Genomic DNA, 14,519 nt, shown 5'->3' on the forward strand with positions numbered 1-14,519 from the left:
ATCCTATTGATTGTAAGGGGGAAAGTTGTAACCAATTTATCTTCAGTAACACTACAGCATCACAAAACATGTTACATGAACAAACTGAGGTCACAACACTTAACAGAACAAGAACACAAGGCAAGGCAGTTGCCTGAACTTGAGAAAGCTGAATACTCAAAATTTCCTGGTGACCTCATGGAAAAAAAAACAATTACCAGAGAAATCTCACCTTGGCAAAACATCACCATGCCCTAGCTGTCCTTCCTTCCCCTTTCCCCAGCTCCATACTTCTGTTCTTAGAGAGGGTAAAAGAGCATCGGCCTCACCACTGTAGGTTGGAGTCAGAGCTACAGTTCTCATTTTTGCTCGTCCCACCTTCCTTAAGAGCCTAGGAGAAACTGAAAACAGGCCCACAGATTGCTCATTATTTTAGGTAAATACATCACTTGGATTGTGTGTTATGCACTAACAGTACTATCTGAGATAACTGACCAAGACCAATCAAAGAGGTCTTTAGATTGAGAACAAAGGCTGACAAGAATACTGATCCACAGAAGTAACATGTGCCAAAAGATAACAGATGAACTAATTTTTACCAGCTATTAAAGGATAACAGGCATATCAGACTGACACAGTTATACTGAAGCAAATGAACCGAAAGAAACTACACATTGAAAAAGTATGTTTTGAAAGAAAATATATCCTGCAAAGAAGTAAAGCTTACAATGCTTCCTAAAATCTCCCCTCAGATCCAAGATCAATATAGAAGTAAACAACGTACTCATCCAGAGCCATTAACAACACTAAAATCTGAGGGAAGTCATTAGCTTTGAAGTTTGAGAGTGGGAACTGCGACACCTCTAGATCCCTGTCGCAGCCTAGTGCGGTAGGGATTACAGGTTTGTCTGCTACGCAAGCTACGTAAAGGACAGTTGGCCATCATTTGTAGTAAGACACTCAGACTACCACTAGGCACCCACTTCACATTGACCCTGAGTTACTGGAGCATGGCCACAGAAGGGCAACAAAGCTGGTGAAGGGTCTAGAGAACAAGTCTTAGGAGGAGCAGCTGAGGGAAGCAGGATCGTTTAGTCTGGAGAAGAGAGGGCTGAGGGGAGACCTTCACTGCTCTAACTCCCTGAATGGAGGTTGCAGTGAGATGGTGTCAAGTCTCTTCTCCCATGAAGCTAGAAGCAGGATAACAGGAAATGGACCACAACAATGCCACTGAAGGTTTAGTGTGGATATTAGGAAAACTTTCTTTACTGGAAGAGCAGACAGGCATTGGAACAGGCTGCATAGGGAGGTATAGTCACCGTGCCTGGAGATGTTTGAGAAATGTGTAAACACGACACTTGGGACGTGGTTGAGTGGGCATGGTGGTGTTGGGTTGACAGTTGGACTTGATGATCTTCGAGGTTTTTTCTAACCTTAATGATTGTTACTCCACCACTTATGTCACTTAACCAAAAAGGAACATTCCTAAACCCACCATGCTCTTGGTTTTCTTAGCATGCAGTACCTGCTAGCCTTCACTCCCTCCACTGTTTTCAAATCCTAAGAGACAGCTTATAATTCCTAACACCTTTGGTAGACTATTAGATTTGTGCTCAATAAAGTTTTATTTTCAGTTAGAAATTATAACTTTCCCAGTGGGTTTTCCCAACATGTTTTTTTACCTTGTGACAACAAGCCAGGCAGGGAAAGTCTTCGGCTCCCTCCTTCAGATTCCTCCTCTCTAATATCTACTAAACTGGAACTCTTCTTCCCCTGCATGGATTCCAGTCTGACCTGCTCTTCTCGACTGTCTCTCAGAGCTTCAGGCCCTGGGGAACCACTACCAGATTGAGATCCTGTTTCACTTGAAGGTGTGCCATAGAAATTCATTACTTTCTTCAGAGACAATGCTCCAGCTTCGTATGTAGCAGCTACTCTCACACCAACTGCTGATGCACAAGAGGCCACCAAGCTGTTCAAGGCAGATGTGCTGGTACCTGGAGGGCCAGGGATGCAAGCACCAATTTGTTCTTCTTGAGCAGGCTAAAACCAAAGAAAAATTGAAGACCATGATACAAGACAGCTTATAACAGGAGAACGATGATGTACACATTCTCTCCTAAAAAAATGTGCTATACCAAACAGGACATTAAGAGGAAGTTTTTTATACTTCGGTGTACCTTGGTTCCACAGAATCGTTTAAGGTAGGATCAAGCACCTTTTTTATATGGACTAGGCTTTGTCTGTTGCGTTTGTATTGTAGCTCATCTATAAGAGACTGTGGGTCTTTTTCTTTTAAATAAAAAAAAAAAATCTTTGCAAACAAATATAAAAAAGATTTAATTTTAGGCTCATTACCAATTGATATTAATATTTAATTATCACCAACTAAAGTGCATCAGTGAGCATGCTGTAATTACACAGAGGTAAGTTCTCTCTTTGATATGTTTAAAGGAAAACAGTGACTTGTCTTATTTTGCAAGATTGATCTTAAAAGCAGCATGGGCTATGCGTCCCCTTACACTACTGTGCTGTCTGTATAAAGTTTAGTTAGCAATCAAGTCACACAAGGGACAAAATTACTCAAGACAGTTATTAATACCACCACGTGGTTACCTGTAATAGCAATCAATTTACCCACCAAATAAACAATAATGCACAAGATGTTATTTGCCAAATAGTTTGAATCACTGAGTGACTGGACAGTTTGGTTTGGTTTTAATACTACATTTCCTCCCCCCCACTCCCAGAGGCAGCAATCAAAAATAAACTATTTATTAGGCACTCCAACATTTAACTCCCAAAACCACTGTAAAAAAATTCTTACTGCAACTATGCAATTACAAAAATTAAGATGTGTACACAGCACTTGAAGTGACAAAAGACATTTCCAGATGTTAACTTTATCATAAACTATTCAGTAGGACAATATTTATATAGGGACTGACAGGCTGCCCTTCAAGATTTTGGATTCAGCTTTCGGCTGTATCTTCTTTCCAACACATCAAGTAAGATTATTTTTTTTTAAGTGTAAAATAGTATTTTGGCCAGCAGCTGGGAACAGCTCCTGAACTTCCATATCAAGCATTTTCTGATGCTTATTAGGAAATTATTAATTTATTATTCTGCTATAGGATCAAACTATGTTGTTGAACATTACACTGTAATACTTAGGTATTTGTGCCATCCCTACAAGATAAACATTAAAAGCTTTTTGGTCAATGCTTTAAGGTAAAAGACAATGACCTTTACAATCTTTAATTGCAACCTAAAATTTTAACTGACTGAGCAATTAAATTTGTGAGGGATTCCTTCCATGTATAGAAAAGAAAGTTTTACCTCAAAGGTAAATTAGACATGCACTAGCTTACTGCCCTAAACAAATGGAAAAACTATACAATCTTAACATAGCTAGAGAGTGAGAAACCAGCTTACATGGTTGTGGTACCATGAACCATGGAGAGGAGAGACCACAGCACTGTGAAGCCTGCTCACACTGAACGCTTACAATTGTATAAGGATGAAGTACAAAAAAAAAAAAAAACCCTTCCACTTAAAAGTTGAGAACCATCACAGAGAAGAAACATTTTGAAACTACAGGAATAATCATAGCTATATTAACAGAATATTTCATTTGTGAGAAGAATAACATTGTCACAGACACAAAAGGAGCTGTAGAAAATTAAGAGCTAGTTGCTAGGTACCAACCTGCTCAGGTTCTGTACAGGTGTTTTTCTCCAGGCTCTCATTTGATGAGTGGTCTGGTAGACCAACCACATACTCCTTCACTTCTTTTTTGTCTGGGAACAGAATATTTCCAGGACTAGAAATTCCACTGTCTTCCTGTCCATCGTTGCTGGAAAGAGCACCTGCTCCATCAGATTCTAAAGCTACAAGTGTATGTTCTTCCACAAGTGGTTTCTGACAGTCTTCACTTTGGCTACCTGCTACACTTTTTCCTTCTAAGGTCTCCAGTGAGGGATAGAAGACATTGTTTGCTGTTTGTTTACCAGACAGTGCTACACCCAGTGGGCAACAGTGACTATCTGAAATGATTACATGATCTTCCTTGTCTGTCATGGTAATGAGGAGTTGACTGCAATGATTGCATCTCTCTGGGATAGGCTTCATTTCCTGCACTGGGAGACACTGTACCAGAGCCAGGCTGTGGTAGGCTCCACAAGCAATCTGGAGCACAACACGTCCTGCCAGGTGCTCTACCTTCTGTGGCTTTGTCACTGGGAAAGTTGTTGTTATGAGACCAAGCTGGCAGCCACTCCCCCAAGCCCATATCTCTCTGCTGAGAGATAGTGCCAGTGTATGTTCCTCTCCACATGCTAGCTGCAAAATCCTCACTGATAACAGGGGACTGGTTTCAGAATCAGAAATACTGATAGGTTGTGGCTCTGGCACACATGGCTGATCAGCAACTGCACACTGGCCAGCAGAATTGTTCCCCCACATGTAAACCACACCACTTTCTGTCACAGCTCCATTATGGAAGCTGCCAGCTGCCACTGTAATAACATGATGTCCAAGCAAAGTGTTTTCTAAGATAGGACTGTTAGCATACAACTCCTCCGATCCTGATCTCCAGGGCAGTTTTCCAAAACTGTAGACCTCTCCACCTGTGAGAGAAAAACAGCCACAAAATAAACAAAACAAAAACAAACAAGCAAGCACACAAAAAAAAACATGAACCAAACTCCAAAACCTTAACATGAGTCCAATGAAGTAAAAAAAAAATAAATTTGAAGAGAGATTCAGATGAACATACCAATTTCTAGCTTGTTTCAGGGTCAGCAAAATTGTACCTACTGCTACATGAAAACTGCTCGTTTTTCTTTGCTAGTGCTGCTGTTAAGTTCTACACCTCACTTTATCTTGCACATGCATGCATTGGTGCACTAAGTACTGCTTCTCTGCTAAAGGTTCTACTACAGTTAAATGTACTCATTGGTCCTTTCTATTTGAGGAACATACAACATATTAAGGACATATATCCATGCCTGAAGAGCATGCCGAAGTACAGAGCTCATCTTTGTCTGATCTAGTATCAAACTGTACTGTTTGCCACCCCACAGTAAAATAGGATTGCCCTACCAGGTGGAAATTGGGAGGGTGGTATGGGATGCGCATAAATGTGTCTTGCCACTCTTCAAAATTTCATTACCTTTACCTCAAAGGATTGCAGCAATGGTAATTCAAGTTAGTTTGATAATTTTATACAAAAGTAGAAATCTAGTTTTTAAACCAACATATGATTTGCCATTTTGCTATCTGTGAAAACAAATCCATAAATAACAACCCTCACGGGTTAAGAATACACATGCAAAAAGCCCTTTTAATTATGAAAGAAACATGTTCTAGAAAAACACTGGAGCTCCATAACAACTACAGTAAAGGTGCTTATGGCAGGCTCACCAATAACCTGGAATCTTTCCTGAAAAATCTTCAGAGAACTTCCAGTTCAGTTTTTACAACTGTGTGCCCACTGATCAGTACAAATAAAGACCAAGCTATGCAAACATTCAAAGGGACTGGCTTTTAGAAATCCTTTTTATTCACAATGCCAAACTGCTCACAAACCAAAACTCAATCTAATGCTAGCTACATGTTCTTTCAGAAGCAAACAGAAAAAAAGCTCTTACACATTAACAGAACCTGCTGCTGTGCAGTCTTTTATGAGTGAAAGACATCTCAAGAAATGTCATTTTGAGTTAGCAGGCTTCAGATTACATTGCCATCTTTTAAGCAGGAAATCCAGAGCCATTGTTAAAGCAATTTAAAAAAAGTATAAAAAATTGCTACACGCATTCTATTCCAACACAGTTTTAATTAAACTATAATTAATAAGGAAATACTGGCAAAGTTCAAAATCTAACTGTTTAGAACTTGTGAATGAGATATATGGAATGAAAAAAAAAAAACTAAAAGAAGAAAACTTGTCACTAACTTAAGGTCATTATTACCTCAAGTTTTTACAATTAAGATGTTTATTACCTTCTGTTAGAAGTAACCCATGATGTACTCCAAGGGCTGCCTGCAATACAGTCTTTCCACTAAGGCCTGGAAGCCTTTCTGGAGTTACAGAATGAGAACCAGCCTTCCAAACGTAGACCAGGCCTCTCTCTTTGGCTCCTTCTGCCTCTTCTGAGCTACAGGAAGATTTGAAGAAACGCTGAATCAGCTTTAAGTGGTTCAGTAATGCATAGTTAGCTTTTCACATATGTAGGAAAGGCTTAGTAGTTCAGGCATTAGTTTTAGGTTCAGGAAGTCAACATATTTGATTTATCATTTAATCATCTTAATGTTATTTAAATGAAAAATTAGTATCTTCTATTTGAAATTGTTAGCTTTCCCTTTTGCTTGCGCTTACCTATCTGAAAAGCAGCTGCTCTTGTCACTAGTAAACTTAAAGATACATTAATTCACAACAAATATAGCCTTCATACTATATACTGTATTTGTTGCTCACAGCAACACACAACTTTATCATTGTGTGCTGGCATTATTGCATCAGTTCTACCCACAGGTAAACAACTTTCTTCCTACCTCAACAGTGAGATTTTGAAAGCAAAAGGAACATTTCTGGTTTATTAGGTTTTATTAATGTTCTGTGTTACTCAGCACTCAGAAAACAAAATGCAGGGCAATCAGCCTTATAATCACGTTTCCATCAATGACACAAAATACCAAGTATGCTGAAATTACACATAAACACCTCAAACAACATTTGCTTTAAAAGTTACTAAGCCAAGGATGCACTTTGTGCAGATGTTATCATGAACAGATTATTCGCATTCACGATGCCTTCAAAAACATTACACCTCTAAGAGCTCATCCTTCATATACATTCATTTCCACCTTGAGAGAGAAAATGAGGTTTTGGTTGCTTTTTTCTTCTTTAAATTCTTAACAAGTTTCTCAGATTGAAACAAGCCAGTCATTTAACTCAATTGAACCAAGAACAAGAACAAAAAATTTATCCTGAAACACAACGGAGGAATCTGGGGTTGCAGGATTGACTGGAATTTGTTGGTTCAATACTTCAACAGAGTCTGGTTTGAATGCTCAGGCAGCAGCTTCTCCCATTCAGCAGAAAATTCTTCAGAACTTTGACAAGAAGCACAGTTTTCACAATTTGCGTAATCATTTGATTTAAACTAAAAAAGTAATTTTAAACATCAGTACACAATGGCTGCATTTCAATTAAATTAAGAGTTGTTATTTAAAAGTTTACATAGAATTTTGTTACCTATTCTGCAATAAAACGTAGCTTTAGCTTCTTATTTGCCAACAGACATTTACTCCTTATACAAATCACTTCTTGCAGCTTTACACAAACTTGTGAAGTACATCAGGTAGCAAAAAAAGCTTTGACAGAATGACAATGTTTGTCTTGAAGAAAGGGCACCAAAAAAAAATAAAAAAAAAAATTCAAATGTATTCCAAAACTGAAGCAAACCCAGTCTGACAGGCTGCACTGTGTACAACTTATACAAGTAGCAGATTCAAAAGCTGTAAGGCCTTATTCATGCAGACTATTGATTTTTTAAATTAAACATTTTCCTACTGTGGTGCATAGGATGAACAACACCTTTGCACAATCTGCCCTTGAAACATTCAAGATCAGAAAAATCAAGAAATTGAATGATGTCTCTTAGTTCCTGTGCCCATTCCCAATCCTTATTTTCTTTTCTGATATGTATGGAAGGAAAAAAATTACAAAACCTTAAAAAAAAAATAATAGGGAAACAGCCAGAAACTCTTCTTAGAATCCAGATAAGCAATTAATTCCAAACACACAGCATATTAAAACACAGAGTCCATCTTGCATTTTAAATACATAGGACTTGTGTCTAGACTGTAAGTAGATTAGAAATAAACCAATCAAGTTATAGGCCAGAAAAAAGTGTCCAACATCACAGTTAGGACACTTAGATAAAATCAAAATACAAATTTTATTTGGATAGGCAAAGAACACCAAAGACAACAACACGGTAATACGGAGAGCTTTCATCAACACACTGTGCATTACATTCAGTCCAAAGCCCGGTGTTTGGGCTTCTATCCACTTAAGCCTTCAGAGAACAGTGTAAGACAGATTTGGACATTCATATACCAGAATTCATTACAAGACACTAATTTTTCCATCTCATGAACATCTGACCTGTCAGGTATCTTAGCAGAGGAAATAAGGAGCAAGAGAGTAAGTCTATTGCAAAGCTACTGATCGGAAATCAAAATTCACAGATGCAGGTGACACATAAGGATTTACTGTTCACCAGAGAATGTTACTTTCAAGTTTCTAGCCTAGGGCTATTCCTCCACAAGTTACAATAATCGACTTAAAATTGCTGTTGTAACAAGTTGAATATTCCAGATATAATTGAAACGAAAGCTAAGTTGTTCCTCTTCTTCCCTTTAGTCTAAGTTACATAAAAAGTACGCTGACACCACCTAATTTTACAGGATGATCATGAGCTGGCTATTTTAGGAAGCCTCTCTGTGGCTTCACCTAGCTGCCCATTCTCACCTTCTTTCCTGGGCATCCATCTGTCAGTGGCAGCACTCCATCACCACCAAATCATTCCTCTTTCAAAAGGGACAATAACATTTTCACAAACTGTAAAACATAAAAGTCAGCTATTTAACTGCAAATAACATTAACCTTTAAAAAAAAATAAAAAGGGAGAAAAGCTCTAGATCTCATGTTAAATAAGTAAGCACTTTCACAACAGTAAGATGGTTGAAGTATTTAGTTCACTCGCACTGAGTTGGCAGACAAAAGCTAAACAGCCAGACTTGTCCTACCTACTCAGCTCATCTGTCAGGACAGACTGAACAAAACCTAGTTGAAAAGCAGGTATTAACTATCATCAATCTGTCTACGTAATTCTCAAACCCATCTGTTTTCAGTTAACCATAAGATAGAATTCTATGCTCAAGCTCAATGTCTAAACAGATTTGTATGAGCAGAAAACGGTTAAGAGTTGAACACAATTGTATTCCTCAATCAAAGCACATATTACTATTGGAAGGTATAGTTCTATTAAAGCCTATGGAGAAATGCATAAAACCAACTAAGAGCTCAGAACTTTTCTTCGTGTTAGGAGAGTATCTATGAACATACGGTAAGACTACGGAAGTCAAAGAGGGAAAAGTGGATACTCTACACATTCATATTCTCAGATTTCAAATTTTCCAATTTCACCCTCACATTTCCATCTTAATGAAGATACCTTTGTGTTACTTTTCTTGCAATGAAACAAAGCTACAATTAATCTTTGCTTCTACTGTTTGGCTTCTTAATTTTGAAATAATTGTAATTTTTCTTTATATGCAAACCTGTAACTTGCATACAGAAGTTTCAATTCATACTGGGAAACATCAATCATCAAGCTGATAAACTGAAATAACTAACGCAAATTCCAGCACTTTCACTACCTGAAAGAACGAACTACCAAGCTGATCCTTATACACATGAGCCACAACACATATCAAATATTTCCAGTTTTCCACATACAAAACACTAAAATAGTGATTTGGGCTTCAGGGTTGGCAAAGAACGTATCACAAAAAAAACAAAGAACCACAGAAATACAAAATTAAATTAGCATTCTAGAATAGTACTGGGATAAGTCATATGCATCTTGCTCCAAAAATGATCAGAACATTCTTTCCAGGATCAAAAAGTCACACTTTTCACCAAAAATATACTGCTTTCAAGACACTTTTTGCTCCCCTTCCTCAACTAAAAAAGAATTAAAAAAAAAAAAAACGTAGAAGTGTTAAAATTAACTTTTAGATATTAACAGAGGAAGTCTCATAAATGTAAGGAAACAGTCATGCCATGCTTGAGGAACAGAAGTGTTGAAGAAATAAAGGAAAATGGAAGCACCTTTTTTGAACTTCTAACTTTATGATGAGTTCTTGCTCAAAGCATGTACACTGGGAACAGTTTTTTAGCCTACTTAAAGCCACCTAACTCCACAGTTAATTTTTGGGATAATGCTGACACTTGTCTGTGGGGAACTCTAGCTTTGCATGTAAATATCCAATAGATCAGTGAATCAGAGAGAGATGGCAACTCTGACAGAGTATTAACAATTGTATCATTTACACCATACAGATACTTATTTAAGATTGGGAAACTGAAGTTTAAAATCCTTGACTTTATAATTTAGGGGGTTGACGGGTTGGGGTTTTTTTTGCGGGGGGTTGCATTGGTTGTGATTTTGGGTTTTATTTTGATGGGTGGGAGTTTTGGTTTGGTTTGGTTTGTGTTTGGGGAGGGGGGAGGTTAAGGGCTCAAAGAATTTCTTCCATTTTCAGGAGCTTCAACTGCACAAAAAACTCAGCGTAATTCTCATGGAAACTTATGATTATAACAGTAAGATAAAGCCAGACACCTGATGAGCTTTTTCACAAGATCTCCCTTCAAGACCCAATAGAAAATTATTTATGCAATTTTTAAGTAAGTAACCAGCACCACTGGTGAACTAAAAATGAAGAAAGCAGTATGATAGAGGTGATACAGTTTATTTATAAAAGCTCATCTTTAAGGTTGCATTAAGCATTTATGCATAGCAAGGAAAAATTATGGTCAAACTATATTCTTTCCACAAATGAGTCATCTTTTAAGACATATACAAGTAATTTAAGTTTACCGCAAGTTTTCACTCACTCCTAAGACAGAACCACGGAAGCATTCAGGTTGGAAAAGACCCTCAGGATCACTAAGTCCAACTGATAACCACAGTCTATTAAGTTCACCCTCTAAACCATATCTCCAAGAACCACATTCCAAATGACCTTTAAACACATCCAGGGCTGGTGATTCAACCACCTCCCTGGGCAGCAAATTCCAATGCCTGACCGCTCGTGCTGGGAAAAAATTTTTCCTAATGTCCAGTCTAAACCTACCCAGTCATAGCTAGAGAGCAATGAGGTCTCCCCTCAGCCTCCTCTTTTCCAAACTAAACAGCCCCAGCTCCTTCAGTTGCTCTTCATAAGATTTGTTCTCCAATTCAACACAACTTTATTCCCATTTCACAGCTAATATGAAAGTCATTTCGTCACAGCTACAAACTAAAGTTTCTTCCTCCCAATAGGAGTATGTGATTTTCACATTTATGCAATATCATGTTGTAGCATTATATATACGTCATTTGTTTTCCACTAACATTATCTCAATTGTTATTAACGTTCATAGAAGTGAACAGCCAGGCACAACACACAATTCTCAGGATATAGATCAGTATGACACCAGCACCTGAACTGCTCTGCCCATATATTTACTTCCTACACGTTTTTCCTTCAACACTGCAAGAGTAAAAAAGTGTGAAATACCGCCAAATTATGAAATGGATTTGTGTTACAGACAGATGGTCACTAGCACTGATGTCATACTCTCCACTGAAAGAGTGGAATGCTAATTCAAATTCTCCAAAAATCAAACACTATCACACCAAAGTAACTGTTACAGCAAGAAATAAACATTACCTTCATTACTATGGGACTGTGTCCTTCGCTGGACATTGACCATTCTTTTAACAAACGTCATGGGTGTAAAGAGCAATCTTGCACTAAGTGCTGAACAGGAACAACTGTCATGCCCCTGACTTTCAGAAATACTGGAACTCCCACCAGCCTCATGTGTTTATTTACCTGCTACAGTTAACATACTACAAATACTTCTATGGCTTTCAGACTTGTTTGAACACATTCTCAGCTGTGTACAAATATGCTAATAAATTTATTGCACATTATTTAGCGGTAACTTACATTACCAACGCTGCAAGATGTTATACAAAATTATCTATTCAGGTTCTGAAGGAGGTTAACACCAAGCTTTCTAACTCAAGAGGGTTGTCAGCATTAGTCCTGTCTACATATAGATAGATAGATATATATATCATCTATGACTGATTGCTATGGTTCACATAGGCATTGCCAGTTCAAGAAACCCTTGTGTTTGGGTCAGCACTAAGTACAACCACATTGTGTGTGATTTGCTCAGAGCAAAGCAAAACAACTTGATAATAAAAGACTCTAGCAATCCCTGCAGATGAGAGCTCAAAGCTTTTAATGCCAGTTTCAGTGAATGAGGGATGACAGCAAACAAGACATAAAGCAATATGGAAAGACACAACAAGAAAGGGCCTAGGATCAGCTAAAAGAACACTGCTGAAAAACTGTCTACTATAGCACATAATTTAAAATTTACCAAGAGACTCAAAACATTTCTGAATGTCCATTCCTCCCCTTATTTTGAAATTATGTGTTCTTAAATTAGTACACATTGAGGTGCTTCCCCTTCTGAAAAGAGTTAATTCTACAAAAACCCAAATATGGTTAACTGCAGCTAGTTTTCACAAGTCGCTACACAAGTCGTTACCAATTATCTACAACTACTGTAGGTGCTCTCCAGTGCCTCACCAAAATATTTTTGTGCTGAGAGGTCAGCGAGAGTGCCAGCATTCTACGTCATCTGTGCACAACACCGCAGCTATACTAGGACTACCACTCAATAAGCTCTGAAAGTTCAAACGGCAACCAAGTCATGCAGAGCGAAGTCTCTGAAACGAAAGTGGAGGAAGATGAAGGTCATACTATTTAAAGTTCAGGTAGTCTCTTCCCATCCAAAGGGAGGAGCCCTTTAGAAACCTACAAAAAAAAATCTCCGCATCTCTGCTCTCCCAGACTGCAGAAAGAGTTGTACAGTCAGTCACAGCTGTTCTCTAGCCTCTCCCCAGCTTCTCAAGCACAGTCCTCGGCCGCTGGTTCCCCTAAGACCAGTGCAGCACATCACGTCCACTCCTAAATTTAAGGTGTGGAGGGCGCAGGGATCGTGCGGGGCACAGCGATCGCCGGGGGCCGGCCCATGACGCTTCGGCCAGCCAGGTTCCCACCGCACCGCTGCGCTCCCCGCTTCCCTTCCTGAGAGGTTAGCCTTTCCCGTCGCTGCTCCTCAGCGCTCCCCAAACTTTCCCCACCTGTTGCCAGCCGTGCGGGTAGCACCTGCCCTGACGGAGCAGCTCCCAGGGGAGAGGCCTGGGGGTCGATGCCCCAAGCAGGGCCGCGCGGCGAGGAGACGGCGCTTGGAGGCCGCTAGCAGGACGAGGGTTCGCGTCAGTGCCTGTGCGCAGCGCGGAGCCCACTCCCCACAATCCCCGCGCGGCCTTACCCAGCCTCCGCTCCTCCCGTGGCAGGGAGAGCGGCCCCCCCCCCCTTCCTCCCCCACGTCTCACCGCCACCCCGCCCTCGCGCCGCAGCCGCTTCACCCGGCACGCCCTCGCTCCGGCCGCCGGCCTCGCCACTGGCTCCCGCGGAGCGAATCAGCTGATTCACGCGGCGTGCGGGGCAGGGCTTCGACTGCGCAGGGGGCGGGGCCCGGCGTCGGCCCGCGTGAGCGCGCGGGAAGGGGCGGGGAGGGAGGAGGCAGGAGGCAGTAGAGGGACGGGTTCCGGCGCCTGCGGCCCAGAGAGAAAATCGGCCCGACGCGGTCCGGCTGTGCCTGACCTCATCTCAGTTTCTCTGTTCTTCATCGGTAACGTAAAACACTCTGATATGCGTAGTCCGCTTTGAGCAGTAAAGAGGAGTGCGGCGAAGTTGATTGCGCAACCCACCGTGACCCGCAGGCACCCAAGAACGCAGGAGGGACATCTGAGCATGCATTGCAAATAGAAGCACAAATAAAGAAATAAAAGTGCAACCTGGACCGGAAACGAGAACTCGCAATAATACCCGGCCCTCGTTTGCTGCTCCACGCTGGTTTAAATGGGACTAAGCCTGTGCCGCAGTGTTCTGATGCACTACCTTACAGCCTTCGCACAAGACAAGCCGCCTCTAAATTGTGTGTATGTACACATAGGTGTATGCATAAGTGTCCACGTGTATGCATAGATGGTGAACACATACGTTATGTATGCATAAATTTTACAGAATATGTTTAAAATACAGATACACCTACATATATACACACATCTGTCTATATACATACTATACATACTATACATACGTGTTTCTACTTGACTACATCTTTTTAAATGTACTTTTTATATTATTTCATTACTTAGTGCATTTTCTAATATTGCCTGAAGCTTTCCTTTGAAAACCCTGGGTCCAAAGACAGGTATATATTTATGAACTCCTACATTTTCTAAGGATAACTATTAAACATTTGTTAGTGTTTCTTCTGCTAACTAGTATGAATACTCTGAACACTCCCTTACTTTTAATTAGTAACCTGAACCTCCAGCTATTACCATGCTTCCTCCGTTCTCCAGCTCTTGCTGACAAAAGTTGGACAACTCTTCTTTGTAACAGAGTCATTCCCCTGACATAGAATATACCTAACATTACAATTAATAATCTCCATATGAATTAATATATTTTATATTGTAATGTTTTTTGTATCTTTCTGTTCCTTTAAAATGCAAGTATTATTTATGCTTAAATGTATTTTAAAAGTCTATTTGTATAAATATGGTCCTGACAATAAAAAATATTTTCCAGAATAAGAAACTTTGTAC

General features: G+C 39.8%; 1 protein-coding gene across 1 annotated transcript in view; it reads right to left on the minus strand.

The window, feature by feature from the left end:
• ALS2 (alsin Rho guanine nucleotide exchange factor ALS2) overlaps nucleotides 1–8,558 on the minus strand; it is a 35,234-nt gene extending 26,676 nt beyond the window's left edge. Inside the window, exons 1-5 of the mRNA XM_054381352.1 lie at nucleotides 8,519–8,558; nucleotides 5,983–6,137; nucleotides 3,688–4,607; nucleotides 1,662–2,022; nucleotides 212–380 (exon numbers count right to left, since the gene is read on the minus strand). Coding sequence (XP_054237327.1) covers nucleotides 212–380; nucleotides 1,662–2,022; nucleotides 3,688–4,607; nucleotides 5,983–6,137; nucleotides 8,519–8,538 — 1,625 coding nt within the window. The 5' untranslated portion in view covers nucleotides 8,539–8,558. The remainder of the gene's footprint in view (nucleotides 1–211; nucleotides 381–1,661; nucleotides 2,023–3,687; nucleotides 4,608–5,982; nucleotides 6,138–8,518) is intronic.
• Between the last annotated feature and the right edge of the window lie 5,961 nt (nucleotides 8,559–14,519).

Source organism: Indicator indicator, chromosome 5 (assembly GCF_027791375.1).
Source record: "Indicator indicator isolate 239-I01 chromosome 5, UM_Iind_1.1, whole genome shotgun sequence".
Classification (NCBI taxonomy): Eukaryota; Metazoa; Chordata; class Aves; order Piciformes; family Indicatoridae; genus Indicator; species Indicator indicator.